Here is a 17,150-nt window from a genome sequence, read left to right on the forward strand (position 1 = left end):
AGACAAATCAGTGTGACTGTTTAACTGTGATCAAACAGTAGCTGTGGTAAGTCACTTTTATCCACAGACTACCCCTGTACTCAGTAATTGTAGCCACCTCATTGACTGTGTACATGTCAGATGTCTGATAGTAGTAAAATGACCACAGTCATGTATTTTAAGCTTTTTTCACACGTACATACAGTAGCTGCTGTAAAGTATTATAATATACTTCACACAAAAGTGCACTTGTCCAGCAAAGCCAGATTAATGACTATTTAAACTGAACAAACAAAAGAAGAATCTGTCACTTGTATCCACAGACAGCCTCTGTATCAAGCACTACTGTGTTGACTGTGTACACCTCAGCTGTTTTTTTTACAAACAGCCACAGTGATCTATTTCTTTCACCAAAAAAGTAACCACAGGAAAGTATTCCAACTTCCTTCACACACACATATAGTAGTCCTGCAAAGCCAGAATATAACTTTAAGTTGAGTAAAATATGATAGGTTTTGTCATTTTCCATTGACAGACTGATTGTATACCCAGCATGTATAGTTTCTTTGTTGTCAGGATATACTTCACATGCCTGATTGTAATAAAAATGGCCATAGTAATTTATTTCAACTCTGTTTCACATAAATTAGTAACACAAATACACATTAGCTTGCAAAGCCAGAATGATGAATGTTTAAGTTAAGTAAATATCAGCAGGATCAGTCAGTTTCAATCTCAGACAGCCCCTGCCCAACCATTTATAGCAACTTTGTTGACTTTGTATGCCTTAGCTGTCTGCTTGTAATACAAAATAAATAAATAAATAAAAATGGCCACCTTAATTTATTTTGACTGTTTCACATATGCACACAGTAGCCAGCCACACTAAAGTATGAACTTATTTCACATAAATACACAGTAGTCCTTCAAAGCTGGAGTAATGATAGTTTAATTTAAGCAAGCAGCAACAGGGACAACCACATTGACAACAGTTATAGCCACTGTGTTGACTCTATTTATCATAAATGTCTGCAATAAAAATAATGGCCACAGTGATTTATTTTGTCTCTGCTCCATACAAACACACAGTTTCTTGCAATAGTATAAAGTATTCCAACTTTGGAGCCTTGCATTGCTACCCATAATATCTGGTTGCCTGCAAGCACAATTTAAAAATAATAAAAGTTGCCTGCTACATTCCAAACTGTGAACTGCATCCTGACCACAGCATTCTGTTGTAGACTGTCATTATACTGTAGGCTATGGACTCTCACTGTTGTTTCTATTACAAGCATGGCTAATACACTTACTCCATCATTAACAATTTCCATGCTTTCTGCTCAGTTGCATTGACAATTTAACCAACAAATCAAGATTCATTGGCTAGATCATGGATGGGACAGGAATAAAGCTATGAAACTTACATGTGTGCAGCACTTTTCTTGTAGAATACCACAGACACAGGGATGCCATGGCAGCAGTGTTTTTTTTTGGCTTGGGACAAAAATAAATAAGTTCGAAAAGCTCCCTGTGCCTGAATGGCGTGCTGTTTGACTGCCAAGTTTGTGTATGCCTAAGGCAGACCATGTCTGCAGCAGCTATTGTGCAGGAGGTTGTATAAAATAGAAGTAACTACAGATAACACCTAATCTTGCTTGGCAGGCTTGTAAAAGATCTCTCAGCATTTCTGTTGAAAATGAAAACTGAGTCATGTTCATGTTAGTTACTAGAGTAAGCTTAAAACAAAAATAGTAAAATCAAACAAAAATGCAGAAAATCACAAACAAAGAAAAAAAAAGAGTCAAAAAATGTTTTTGCGAGGGGGGTAAGTCCCCCACTGCACCCCTGTGTAAGGGCTTCACCACTTATACCCCCTTACTTATATAAAGTAGCTATTTGATTGCAGATCAGTGAAGTAAGGGCAAGTGCCTCAGACTTTTAGCAATGCATTTTCAGCACTCCTCTGTAATAACAAATTTTTTAATTAAAAGCATATATAAAAGCAATAGATTTGTGATGAAAATTCAGTTTTAAAATAAATTAATTTAAATAAATAAACAAAAATATTATGACATTATAACTGAAAGCAAATGCCTACTAAATTAAACCACACAGCTATAAAATTGGATAATTTCAATGGAACAGTGTCCACACAGCCCTGGTTTGTTCATACAGCATTCCTTTAAAATTATACTAGCTAGCCTACATGCTCTAAATATAAGTAGTAGTACAACAGAGCAGGGAAGACTTAGCTATTACCTAAAAACTAAAACTATAATTAAACATGACAAGCTTTATTAATAAAATAAAACTGGATATTAGGGTTAGGCTGTCAGGGAGTTAGATGGGAGACTCCACATTGTGTAGGAGAATATACAAAATAATTTGCAATAATATAATAGCATATCTTGTAGTGGATTTATTTTAAATATGAGGGTGGACTAAATTCCAGTTGTAAGACAGTTCTCAGGTATACCTTACTAAAAGAATAAATAGTCTGTGATGAGGTGTGAAAAAATGAACTTCCTGTACAAAGTTACTGAAATGGACTTCCCTCTGAAAATTGTACTTTTTCAAGCTGGAGTGATGAGACACTAGTTCTGCATACCCTTTGTCATTATTTCTGCTCATACTAGCATCCCTTGGGCATTATTTATAATATAGCTCTAGTGTTAAACAAAAGGCTGAGAAAAAGTATAAAATCTGCCTTCAGTGGCTGTATAAAAATCCTTCTGCTATGAGAATCCACAGTGAATATTTCAGGATCTGTACTCAAGCTTTAGATGGTTAGGTAATCTATCAGCAACATATTTGCCTGAAAACTGGGTATCAGACAGCAGAGAGATGAGTATGTCCAAACAGCTGTGGCAGTGATAAGGGGTAAGTACATGACTGTTAACGTAGTACCGATCTAGCTGCATGACCATTAATGTGAACTGCCACTATCACCAGCAAAGTATGTGCGTGTGTGTATGTGTGTGTTTGTGTGTGAGAGAATGTATTTATGTTACTAGCAGATTACTTAACTATCTAAAACTTGAGTACAGATCCTGAAATATTCCCTTTGGTGAATTCTCATAGCAGAAGGATATTAGCCTTACAGACACAAGGTGCAGGGTTTGATTCTGACATGGGTTAATTGGCTAGGCTTAAAATGACCCACAAAGGTAGTTAGCCTAGTACAAATCTATGAACCTATGAAATTATGTGTGTGTCTGTGAGAGAGAGTTTGTGCATGTGTGTGTGTGTGTGTGTGTGTGGGTGTGTGTGTGTGTGTGTGTGTGTGTGTGTCTGTGTATGCGCATGTGCATATGTGTGTGTGCATGCATGTGTGTACATATATAAATATAGATATTTATGTGTGTGTTTGCCCCTGCACGTGTGTGGCTGTATATATGCATGTGTGTTTGTGCACATCTGTGTGTGTGCATGTATGTGTATGCATGTGGGTATGAGTACACATCTGTATGTGTGCTTTTGTGTGTGTGTGTGTGTGTGTGTGTGTGTGTGTGTGTGTGTGTGTGTGTGTGTGTGTGTGTGTGTGTATGTGTGTGTGTGTGTGTGACATTGTGTATGTGTGTGTGTGTTTTGGGTGCTGTCAGGCTGCTTTATGACCTGGACTTGATCATAACCTCGGTTGCTTCCACACAAAAACAATGAATTTACATTTCTACAGTTCTAAAGCTCTCTTTATTGCAGACTTCACTATTATCATTGTAACTGTGGCTACTGACTGAAACATATTTCCAGACATCAACTGTTTTCATTCTAACTGCACTGGCAGTGTAAGAGTTAAGAAATACAATTTTGTTTGAAGCAGCAAGCAGATGCTGTTTATTCACTCAGTTCAGAAAACTCAGCCCCCCCCCCTGTATCAATGAGCTGAAAAAAAGACTACCTCACCATGCTCGTATACACACACACACACACAAACTTGGGAACATATAAAACTTTAAATTGCATGTATTTGTTTAGTCATTTTGCATAATATTTCAAATTGTTCTAACATTTACAGCTTTCACATCTGGATTTCTTTTAGAAGATTTCCAGCCACATTTTTATCTTCAGAAAATTAGAAATGGAATGTAACACTACAGATGGATATTCTGAAAACTGGAGAGAAAAACATTCAAGTGACTGACTGAACACATAAATGCTACTGGCATTTAAAAAAGCAGTATTTCACCGTGGATTCAGTCAGCATGTACATGAACAAACACAAAAAAGGAAAATAATGTTACACAAATAATTTTGTTCTAAATGAAGTTGAGAATTACTAGCCATTGCAACATGGCTTGATACTGCATTTGTCCTCTGACTGCCCTGTAAAGACCATGAGGTAGAAAGAGGGCTGGAACATTTGACAGCAACAGTCAGCCAGCTTAGTACCAGGACCACCCGTCTTGGAGGAGGGAATGTTTCTGATGCGCTAACCAGTAAGATACCGCTTTTCCCATTGTGACAGGAATACCTGTGAATAAAGTCACTGAGCAGATGCTGAGAGAGTTCTGTGCCTACAGATATTTCAGTTCAGTCTACTTTCAACTTGAAAGAAAGTCTTGGCTGCTGATAGCGTAGATAACTCCAAATGTGTACAGCCAAGGATGTGACTGCAGAAAGGACTGCAGATCATTCAGCATTTTCTGTTGGGATTTTCACAGATGAGAGACTTCAAATTCCCGAGGGACATCCTACAGGTGTGCAGCCAAATTCATAGCTTTGTGCAGCCCCCTGCAGCACTATTACATTGCAGAGTGTCACTGTGGTTGGTTCCGGTTCAATTTCCAAGTGGGGTGCTTTCTGTGAGGCATTTGCAATGTCTTTACAGAGTCAGAAAGGGACTAACCATACAGTCTTTTCTTGCTGAAGGCTTGTTACCACAGATACTGCCCTACTAAGGGAATGTGCTATCAGAGGCAGTGCAAACAGTTTGCTCTGGGCTTTCCTTTGCTTTTAAAAAGCTACCTTACTCTGGAGGTAAAATAATGTCTTCAGGACTGTTAGCATTTCCTTGAAAAAAGAAAAGAACAAGAAGAGAAGTAGAAACCGTTTTTGAAAACTGAATTGTCTGTTTTTTTATAAAAAGGCTTTTCCTTACTTGTGCAAAGAGCATGATGCACTGTCTTCAACTTTGTATCCTCCATCAAGAAAACTTTGTCTAAGAGATATATAGTGTATGCAGTGATTTACATTCAGTAGCAATTTCCCGTGTTCCCGACTGAGAAGAGATGTTGGTAGGCTCACCAAGCCTTCGGATAAATGACTCTTTTTTGTTACCAAATGATTCCAATCAGGATGGACAACGGTGTCCCAACAGCACAGACTCTTCCAGCCCTCCATTTCTGCTTGATGCTTGGCTAGTTCCACTTTTCTTTGCCATGCTGATGGTGGTTGGCTTGGCTGGCAATTCTCTGGTCATTTATGTAATTTCGAAGCATACCCAGATGCGAACAGTGACCAACTTCTATATTGGTAAGTCTGGGATGGCTCTTTAATGCTAGTGAATGCAGGACAGAATGATGGTGATAGTTTTGTTGAATTTTGGTTGGTACTCAGAGCATCTTATTGGTTTTGTGAGATAGTTACTTTTGATAGTATACTTAGCACCGACAACACGTAGTACCTAGGAACAACTAGGGGTGCATGAATCCATATATGACCACTGTTTACAATTATTATTTTTAAAACTAGTAAGAGAAACTTAGACTTATAATGGTAAGCTGATAGTGCAACATAATGAACTGCTGCACTGTAATAGTCCATATTGGAGGTGTTTAGTATTCTGCTGTGAACCTCACTATTCTGTTTCTAAAATAATAATACAATTCAAAATAAGATGCTCCAGATAGACTGTAAGTAATGACAAGGGCGTATTCTTGAAATGCATTTTACAATGTTCTGCATTTCACTTTCTTAGTAGGACTTTTAATTTTTCAGTAAAATAGTAACTTTTTAAATTATTAATGCACTGTTACAAAATATCTTCTGTATGAACTTTGTATTTTCAGTTGTCTGCATAAGTAATTCCACTGTTACGTATAATTGTATATAACTATGTAAAATATCTATGGTTACTCTGGTATTATGTATTTTCCTCTATTTATAAGAAGGTTGGGGTGATGCAGTAGTGTGGTTACATTACAGCCTCACTGTGCTTGGTTCTGGTTCATTTTCCAAATGGGCTGCTTTTTGTGAGTTATCTGCATATCCCCCCCTGCCCACATAGAGTATTTGGCTTCCCTATGACCCTCAATGTGAATAACAGATATCAGAAAATGAATGAATAAATGTAACAGTGGTGAAATAGGTAACACACTTGTGTTTGGTGCAGAAGGATGTGGGTTCTATTCCCACACCAGGTAGATTGTTTATTGACACTGCAATGCAGCCTAAGGTGGTTCTGCACTCTTGAGTGTGTTATCCTTCAGATGAGACATTAAACAGAGGCCTCATATGGCAGCTCAGGTGGATGTAAAAGATCCCACACACCTATCAAAAAGTGTAGAGGAAGTTCCCTGATGCTCTGGCCAAATTTCCCCTAGTAATATAAATGCCACCTTGGGTCTCCTTTAAGAGGCTACTAGCCTAGTGAGACTATCCTGGTCTACAAAGGTTAAATGAAAATAAATAACAAGGTCATGTCTGAAAATGAACTCTATCAGGTCTAGTCCACTTCCCTTATAAATAAATTAATAGATGAAGAAAAATGAACTCCATCGGGCCAGTCCACTTCCCTTATAAATACATTAATAGATGAAGTTAACAGATAGGTAAATAAATAAATGCAGAAACAAGCAAATGCATAAATAAATTAAGTGCTTGTTAGTTTAGGTCATGACTAAAAAAGACAATCAATCACTCAAGTCATACTGGTCATTGATAATGAAAGTGCAATTTAAATATTTTTTACTTAAGCAGTGAGACGTCTCATTGATAGATTTTATTTTTTATTTTCTTAAGAATATCACATTATAAAACAAGTCCTTCCTCGGTATTTCTTTACCCAGAAAAGCCATCCCAAAACAATAGTCCATTTAAGACAGAACTCCTCTGGGTAACTGCAAACATCTCAGCTATTGTCACCAGATGTGAAATCTCATTATCTGAGGACTGTAATGGTATGCAGTGCTGTTCCTGACATTGTTACACTGATATAATAAAGGATTAATTCTCCACCCTTTTTCTAAACAAAGGGTATCACATATAGGTTCATAAGTTCAAAGGAAAGTACTAGACTAGCTGTCCTTGTAGGCCATTTTCAGCCTAGCCAGTTTCTCTTTTTGTGCTCGAATTAATCTATCCCATTTGGTTAGAGATTTTCCTTACCTATCCCATGTTTCATAATTATATATTACCCAATCCAGAGTTACATTTTCTGTTTCCCATCCATAGCTCCAAGATGTGTTTGGATATGGACAGGGATGAACTTTGTTTTATGTGTACTTGTCCCGCCAAACCACACAGTTGATGTTGCAGAAGAGGTTTAGATCCCTAGTCCAAGTATTTCTGATCCCATCTGACTTGCTGATGTACAATAACCCCATCAGTATTAGATCAGAGAATGCCTCGTATGCCAGACACAGGTCACCTCTTAGCAGCCTATAAGGATACATTAAGATGTTAATATCCATATATTATACTTTAATATCCTTAGAATATCTTAATATGCCATAAGATTGCTAGGGGACAACTCAAGCTGAGTCACATTTGTATTGCTCTCTTCCTGACCAATGTACTTGAAGACATCACTCACATTTACTGTCTAGATTTCCATGTCTCTTGCAGTTTTTGTTCTGCAGAAATTGTCTAAATATTGAAAATATGACCTTGCTAATAATGTGATATAATTTGAAATGATATTGTGCCAGCAAAAATACTTTGACATGCTGTGGGCTGTACTTTTTCCAGGAGATTATATGAGCAGAATGAAGGCTTTGGTGCAGAGGGTAAATACAGGGCTCTAATGCTGATAGCATGGATTCAGAGGTGAGTTTGGATTGTTATAAAGTTGAATGAGTCAGGAAAGCAGAAGTGTGCCAGAGACAATTTTCTCCTTATCCGAAGGAGGGAAATGATACTGCCAATGCTTTATATGTGAAGCTATTACAGATAGGTCTAGTGGGTACAGTAGTTGGAGGAAATGTGGATGTCTTCTATCATTCATATAGAATTACCATGCTACACCTAACCTGCAGGACATCACTGCATTTCGGTATCATCTAATCTGGAAGACCACCTCCTGGCCAAACAGATGACAGCCTGTAAGACCAATTGCAACAGTGCCATTGCACTACTACAGCAGAGGTAATGCCTGTTTGTACCCTCTGCCCTGTCCCATGATGAAGTAAAAGATAACCTTTTGAGCGGCAGAGACTCGCCATTTGTCAGAATATTCCTTTTCTCTGAGGTATGATGATATGGGACTTGTTATATATAGTTTGGGGTATAGGGGGGGGGTCTTGCTTCCCACATTGCAAGATACAAGAGAGCTCGCACCTCTGCAAAGAACAAGTTTAAAGGAGAAAAGCAATGCTTGATATTCACTCTACTTGTATATTTTGTTTCTTTTTTTTTTTTCTAGCATTTCAGGACTTAACATTTAGAGTCCTTATATTTCAATAAGAAGATGATGTAAATTTAAACAGACAAACCAAATAATTCCCTCCCGTAAGTTAAGCACTCATGGAAAAGTGAGACATGCTGAGTTCATATAGCAAGATGAAAGCCTTTGCCTGGACAGAAACGGACATCTCTACCCAATATTAAATCCCAACGTACTCTGGATGGTACTACCCCTATGGGGTGTTTTCCTTGTGGTCACTGTAGTTTTTGCAAACATGTAGTTAAAACCAAGGAGTTTAGTAGTAAAAATACACCAAAGGTCTATCAAATTAAAGTGTTGGCCAATTGTAGCAGTGATTGGGTGGTGTATTTGGCTTTTTGTAATTGCTCTGCGTTCTATATTGGACAGATGTCCAGACCGATGAAGTTACGTATATCAGAACACCTCAGCAATATGAGAAATAGAGTAATTACTAATGCTTTATATAAACATTCTCTTGTACATACTACTGCTTGTTTCCGTTTCACTATTATTGACAAAATAAGTGAATACAAGTTTATTAAAACCAAATGGCACAAGATATTAACTAGGAAAGAAAAAGGTTGGATCATTAGGCTTGGTGAACTTTTTCCCCCAGGTCTAAATGAACATTTGTAGAATATATTTTTATTTTCTATGCATCAATTTTGCATATGTATGTATACATGCTGTTTTCTTTATGGACTTTTTATGTTTCATGCATCAATTTTGCTTTTATGTATGTACATCCATACATAGACATATATATTTATGTTATTTTTCCATATGTACTTTTTTATTTTTTATGTATCCCGTTTTTGCTTTTGTATATTTCTATTTGTTGTGACATGCATAGTTAATACTGGTGGTGGGTGTTGGTATTTTAAATTGTTTTATTTGGATTTAATTAACTATTTATGACTTATTGGCATCTATTGGCCATTGGGTGGTGCTCTAGTAGTGTAAAAAGAAGGTTGAATTTTCCTTCAGTTGTATTTTGACATTGAAAAATGCTCTTTGAGGCCGAAACCAGTCTTCCTGCTATTAAAGAAGATCTTGTCCCCATTTGGTGCTGGCCGTTCTTTGTTCTTAGTCACATGCTGAGTTCATGCCTTGTACTGTCAAGCTTATGACCTACTGACCTTCACTGTCTTGTTTGCTGTGATCCTGTGTTGATAATTTCTACTTCCCATTATTTATCAAGGCTATGTTAAAGGACAATAACAAGTGACGAATTCTGATGGCTAGGAAAACTTATTCCGTAATATTGGGAGGAGCCGTATAGTGTTTATATCACTTTTTTATTATTGATTTTTATTTTAGTATTAGGTACCCCGTCTGATTATATCCCCACTAGTACATTCCAAGTTTAGACATTCAAGTAGATTATAACCCATAACAGTTGTAATATAATGACATTGTCTGACGTCTTCCTGAGCGGGTTACACTTTCCAGTCTTATGATTTTTCTAGTTATGAATTTTCTTTTTTTTAAATTGTTTCAAAATAGTTGCGAATTTTACAAAAAGAAGAATTATATTTAACAATTGGGTAAAATTAAAATCAGTCAGGTCTTAATTTCTGTAAAGTGACTAGGCTTGTTCTTTAGAATTAAATGGGCTACAGAATATGCTCAAAATTTAGGTTGCCATTTAGCATTATTGCTAGTTATTAATAGTTTTTATGATTTGACCATTTATTTTTGCCAGATCTTATGGTTATTATTGTAGACCATTATGGAGTATTCTGGCATTTCTTATTGAAGTAAATATATAATCAAATTTGCAATCCTTGGCATATCTAGTTCTTCAAAGCAAGTGTCCACTCATTCGCCTCATCAATCTCTTTGTTTGCCAAGAAGTGATGGTCCTACATTCCATTCATTCCCCTAGGATAAAGGGTTGGGCAACAAGCCCAGTGTCCTCATCATGACTCTCAATGTCTTTTCTCATGAATTCTGGACAAAGTCAAAAACTTTGGGAGGGACGAAAACCCAACAAAAGGGACAATTTCTAAATATTACTCTAATTCACTTAAAAGGTTAATGGAACAGGCCTTGCATCAAAATACATTTTTTTCTGCAATTAAAAGTATAAAACTCTAATGTCTGGTGTTACTAACTGACTATAATCCTCTATAAATTACCAGAAAATCTAAAATTTTATGAGGGATTGAGTGAAACTCCTTCTTCTTCTTCTTTCGGCTGCTCCCGTTAGGGGTCGCCACATCAGATCATCTGTTTCCATTTCTTCCTGTCCTCTGCATCATGCTCTTTCACACCAACTGCCTGCATGTCCTCTCTCACCACATCCATAAACCTTATCTTAGGCCTTCCTCTTTTCCTGTTACCTGGCAGCTTCATCCTTAGCCCAATATACTCTGCATCCCTCCTCAGCACATGTCCAAACCAACATAATCTTGCCTCTCTGGCTTTGTCTCCAAACCTTCCAACCTGGGCTGACCCTCTAATATACTTATTCCTAATCCTGTCCACCCTCGTCACACCCAGTGCAAATCTTAACATCTTTAACTCTGCCATGTCCAGCTCTGACTCCTGCCTTTTTGTCAATGCCACTGTCTCCAACCCATATAACATAGCTGATCTCACTACCCTCTTGTAGACCTTCCCTTTCACTCTTACTGGTACTCGTCTGTCACAAATCACTCCTGACACACTCCTCCACCCACTCCATCCTCCCTGTACTCTCTTCTTCACCTCTCTTCCACACTCACCATTACTCTGAACTGTTGATCCCAAGTATTTAAACTCATCCACCTTTGCCACCTCTACTCCCTGCATCCGCACCATTCCTCTATCCTCCCTCTCATTCACACACATACATTCTGTCTTAGTCCTGCTGACCTTCATTCCTCTTCTCTCTAGAGCATATCTCCACCTCTTCAGGGTCTCCTCCACCTGTTCCCTACTCTCACTACAGATCATAATGTCATCTGCAAACATCATAGTCCACGGAGACTCCTGTCTGATCTCGTCTGTCAACATGTCCATCACCATTGTAAATAAGAAAGGGCTCAGAGCTGATCCTTGATGTAATCCCACCTCCACCTTAAACTCATCCATCACTCCCACCGCAGACCTCACTGCTGTCACACTACCCTCGTACATATCCTGTACCACTCTTACATACTTCTCTGACACTCCCGACTTCCTCATACAATACCACAACTCCTCTCTAGGCACCCTGTCATATGCTTTCTCTAAGTCCACAAAGACACAATGCAACTCCTTCTGACCTTCTCTATACTAGAGATTGAGTGAAACTATAAGGTAAAATCTGGGACTTTTGGCAGAATCAGAGACAGTTGAGAGCTGTGTTAACATAACTGCTAAATTCTGAGGGGTTGGTGTGCAGTGGACATATACAAGGTTATGTCTCCCACTTCTGTGAGTAATGTCCTCCCGGAAAACCGACTCTCCTTGGAAAGCAATGCCTCTGCTGATCTCTGATATGAATTAGGGCTTCTAGTTAGAGTACAACTGTACCCTCCCTTCATTGATGAAGTATGTAAGCAGGCTGTGTCTCATTATTTCTGTCTCTGCCCGGCAAACCCTTCCTGTATCGAGGTTGGTAATCAAATCTGGGCCATCAGAGCCACAGACAGCACTTTATCATTGTATGCCATGAACCTGGCTACTGGTATGTTCTTTAACATATTTCAGCATTTTAAGATGTACTTCCTTTGTAGTTATCCATGACAGTCCTTTTAACATAGTTCTTTCTCTTCATTTCCAGCTTATCTTAAACTTACTAGAATAACAGCGACACTTTAGCTCTGATAGTCTGTTTTTATCCTTTGATTTGCACTTTAAACTCTACTCAGGCAGTAATTTTCCATGCTTATAAGGTCTGAACATTACTTCAAAAACTAAAGCCTACCACCCTGTCGGCTGGTCTCCTCCCTGCAGAATATTTACAAAAAGCTGCAGATGCCATAGCATACCCCATTACTATCCTGATCAATAGAACTATAACTGAAGCATCCATTCCCTCCATCTAGAAGATATCCCATGTCATCCCACTCCATAAAGGGGGCAGCTCTGCTGAACTTTCTAACTGTAGACCCATAGCTATTCTATCACCCTTGGCTAAAATTATGGAAAAATGCATCCACAATCAACTCCTGAACTATCCCATCCATAATAATCTTCTAGCCAACACCCAACATGGCTTTAGACCATTCCATAGTACAACCTCAGCCCTACTCTCCTTCTCTAATGTCATTAACCAACACCAAAACAATAATAAACTTTCCTCTGCTATCTTTCTTGATCTTTCAAAAGCCTTTGATATGGTAAACCACCAAATACTCATAAACACTTTGAAATCCATCTCCCTAGAGGATCAGGCCTTCCAGTGGTGTCAATCATATCTCAGTGGTAGACAACAGGCTGTCCTATGGCAGAGCAAACTATCCACCCTTTTACCCATCACCCTCGGAGTACCTCAAGGCTCCATAATAGGTCCACTATTATTTTCCATTTTCATCAATGATTTGCATAAGGTCATCCCAAATGCAACATGCATTCAATATGTGGATGACTCCACTTTAGTATGCTCCGACACTTCACCTACAGAGTTACAGATTCTATCCTAAAATATTTTAACACAGTTGAAAATTGGCTCCTTAACCGTCATCTCATGTTAAATCCTAATAAAACCAAACTGCTGCTTTTCTCCCCCACTCACAGGTCTGCCCCTATAATCTTTACATTAAAATCCAACAACGGCACCATTATTTCCCCAGATTCCTCAACCAAACTGTTAGGAGTTATAATATATAATAACCTTTAGGTTGATCTGCATATCATAAAATTATTAAAACAGTTAATAAAAAACTTGGCTCACTATATAGGATCAAGCCCTTCCTAACACCATTAGCCAGAACTGTAATTGCTCGTACACATCTACTCTCTACCCTTCTCTCTGCTTCCCCTCTATTTACAAACCTCAGCAAAAATGATCTTAATAAACTTTCTAGCAGCTACAATCACATTGCTAGATTTGCTACCGATGCAGCCTACAGAACTCATCACTGTCATAACCTAAATCTACTAGGATGGCTTGAACTGCCTAACCTACTTCAGGATAACCAACTAATAGCTGCACACAAGATCCTGTACCAACCAGATAATACACCCCTACTTAAAAACCTCATCACCCCCTACAGTAACCTTAGTGCACTTCGTTCATCCAAAAGACTACTAGTTCAAACTCTCAAATCCAACAACACAGCTGGTAAATCTCTATTTGCTAACTCTGTTGGCAAAACTTGGAATTCTCTTCCTGCTAATCTTACATCTGAACTCTCTCTACTCAATTCAAGAAAAGTCTGATTCAGTACTTTAAAAAATGATGGCTTTCCCTTGTCCTAATCCCGACTAACTCTAACCATCACTCATGTGCACATGGAGGACTTCTGCCTACAGTTTATTGTTTCTTAACTTATAAATCCTATGATCTCCTTGGATCTACTGCCAGGTTAGCCTACTAGGCATTCAATACTGTATCATTCTTTAAAACACTGTCTAGAATTTTCCATCCGAGTAACAATATAATAATTTGTTTGTGTATCTGTTTTTGTGTTTGTTTACATCTGTGTAAAAATCCTTTTGTTTGTGTTTTATTTTGTGTTTTAAACTGTACAAATGTAACATTTTGTTGAATGTCTTTTTGGAGCTTTTCTCCCCGGGCCTCTGCTGAAAATGGACATGAATCCAGTCGGACTATCCATAGGTTCATAGGTTCATAGGTAGATACTAGGTTATCTGTCCTAGGGCATTTATAAGCCTAGCCAGAGTGTATTTGGCTTCCGCCTCCCTATTAGATTAGCCTACTGTGCCTCTGTAAAGTAGGTCACAGAAGGTACCCTTTTAAGATTAGTTTACTGTGCCTCTGTCTAGCAGGGACACAGGAGAGATCCCAGGGGTGAATTTGCGATTTCCCATCCACGTGTCCAAATTTCGCTTGAAGAGGGTCAGCGAGGGGCTATGTCTAACATGAATTGGGATTCTATTCCAGAGTGAGGAGAGCCTATGGGAAATGAATGTGTCCCTCCAGCATGTCCTATTTATTTTTGTGCTGAGGTTTAGGTCCCTGGAGCGTGTAGCTCTAAGGGACTTGGATTTTTTGAGGTGGAGCATGTCCGTTAATTCTGGGTTTAACATGGCTTTGTACGTCAGGCATAGATCGCCTCTGAGTAGGTGGTAAGCAACTGAGTAGAGCTGGAGTTTCTTTAGTCGAGCTGCATAGGACATCTGTTTGTAGCCCATGATCCTCTTAGTGAGGTACTTTTGGGGTCTCTCCAGTTGCTGCAGGTATCAGGTAAGGTACATCCCAAAAGGGGCATTGTATTCAATTATGGGCCTGATGAGTGATGAGTAGAGGGGCACAGTGACCTCTCTTGATCTAGATGCGAACCCTTTCGTGATTAGGTGGGCTATATAGAAGGTCTTTTTAACCACTTTGGCAACGTGATTACCAAAGGAGAGATTACTATCTACGTTGGTCCCCAAATCTCTAATTACTTCTTCCGTACTTAATGGAGTACCACCTATGTGGTAATTTGTGGGCACCTTGTTTTTCCCAAAGGGGATGACTATGTACTTTTTAGCATTTAGCTTGAGGCCGTGGCTCTGGCACCAAGCATCCATCTCTGTGAGACCCTTTTGGGGGATGCTTGTGTCATCTGGAGATTCGATTATGGCCCCCAGTTTGCAGTCATCTGCGAACTTTTTCAGCCATAATCCCCCCGTGTTAGCCTGAACCTCAGAGAAGTATATACCGAACAAGAGAGGTCCCAGAACTGAGCCCTGTGGGATGCCACTTGTAACTGGTTTGGATTCGGACATGGCACCTGCGATTCTGACCATATGGGTTCTATCTCTGAGCCAGTTTGCAACCCATCTTGTGATATAGGGGTTAATATTTAAGCTGGTAAGCTTATTTATGATGCCCGAGTGGGGTATTGTGTCAAAGGCTTTTGCGAGGTCCAGGTAGGCTGTGTGGACTACCTTGCCCTCATCTATGGCTTTGGTAACCATTTCAAAGAAATCAACTAGGTTTAAGAGGCAAGATCTGCTCTTAACAAAGCCGAATTGGGTAGGGTCCAGTGCCTGGAGGCTCACAATGTCTTTGTTTATGAGTTCCATGATAATACACTCCATAGCTTTACAGACCAGGCTAGTCAGGCTTATGGGGCGATAGTTTCCAGGGTCTGTTGTGGCACCACCTTTCTGGAGTGGGACCACTGTAGCTGTACGCCATTCTTTGGGTACATATCTTGTAGTAAGGCTAAGTTTGAACAGTGACTTAATGTGAGGGTTCAGTTCTTCTTGGAGCTCATGTAAGACACAGCCTGGGACACCGTCTGGTCCCATAGATGCTGTGTTTTTTGCTTTGGAGAGGGCAGCTTTCACCTGTGCATCTGTGATGTCAGGGAGGTTACATTCAGTTGGGATAGGCGTTTGCTCCTTTGGGGGGGAAGGGGGGGAGAAGTTTGTGCTGAATCTGTCTGCCAGGATGTTGGCTACGTCTGTAGGTTCGGTATATTTTGTACTGTTATGCAACAATTCAGAGCATATCTGGGAGTTTCTGCCCATGTTTCTGACATAACTAAAGAAGGCCTTGTGATTATCTTTAGTGTCTAGGGCAATTTTTCTTTCGAAACTGGCCTTTGATGATTTTAAGAGGGATCGAAGTTTCTTGCTAATACTGATCAGAGATGCCTTCCCTTTTTGGGATTTTGCTCTGTCATGTAGTAGCTTCCTCCTTCTGTTGTATAGCTTATTTATGGCCGGGGACATCAGACCGGTCTCCTGTTTTTGAAGGAGTGAGTCTTGGTTTTATTTGGGATAGCACAATCCATGCATTCCTGCAGGTGCTCATAGAATGCATTTGTAAAGGATTCTGCGGATTGGGCTGTATTATCCTCTGGCCCAGGGGCTTTGAAGGATTCCACCTCAGTCTTGAAAAGTGCAAAGTTGGCTTTGGAGAAATTCTTTACAGTGATTTCCTTGGCTGGGGGTGGGGACGGGATATGGAAGTCTATGGAAATTTGTTTATGGTCTGATCTTACCAATGAGGGGTTTACCTCTGGTGTGGAACATAGAGTCCCCATGTTGGTGATGACCAGGTCCAATATGTTGTTCCCTCTTGTGGGAGTGGTGACCAGTTGTTCCATTGCATTAGAGTTTATAAATTCAAGGAACCATTGGGTGAGGGTGTTTGGGCTTGAGTAGTTTTCCCAGTCAATGTTTGGGTAGTTGAAGTCACCCAATAACATAGTGTTTGGAGAGACCTTCATATTCTCCAGTGTTCTCAGGAATGCCAAGTGGGGTTCCTGTAATAGGGAGGGTGTTCTGTAGCAGGCTACAAACTGAAAGGCAGTTTTGCCCGCTGTTAGTTGCACATGAATGGTTTCCGATGCTTCATGCAGTGCCACTAACCTGGAGGTGTAGGTATCTTTGATGAATGTAGATACTCCCCCTCCTTTTGTGCTTCGGTCCGAGTTTTGGGGCCGAAACGCATGGTATGAGTTATAACCTGGTAGTGCTGGGTTGCTCTCAGGAG

At 39.3% G+C, this 17,150-nt stretch overlaps 1 protein-coding gene across 1 annotated transcript in view; it reads left to right on the forward strand.

Moving 5' to 3' along the window:
- The first annotated feature begins 4,513 nt into the window (after window positions 1–4,513).
- KISS1R (KISS1 receptor) overlaps window positions 4,514–17,150 on the forward strand; it is a 287,148-nt gene continuing 274,511 nt past the window's right edge. Inside the window, exon 1 of the mRNA XM_044053800.1 lies at window positions 4,514–5,451. Within this exon, the coding sequence (XP_043909735.1) occupies window positions 5,208–5,451 (244 nt within the window). The 5' untranslated portion in view covers window positions 4,514–5,207. The remainder of the gene's footprint in view (window positions 5,452–17,150) is intronic.

The sequence above is a fragment of the Protopterus annectens genome, chromosome 13.part0 (assembly GCF_019279795.1).
Source record: "Protopterus annectens isolate FY-2018-M chromosome 13.part0, PAN1.0, whole genome shotgun sequence".
In the NCBI taxonomy this organism is placed as follows: Eukaryota; Metazoa; Chordata; order Ceratodontiformes; family Protopteridae; genus Protopterus; species Protopterus annectens.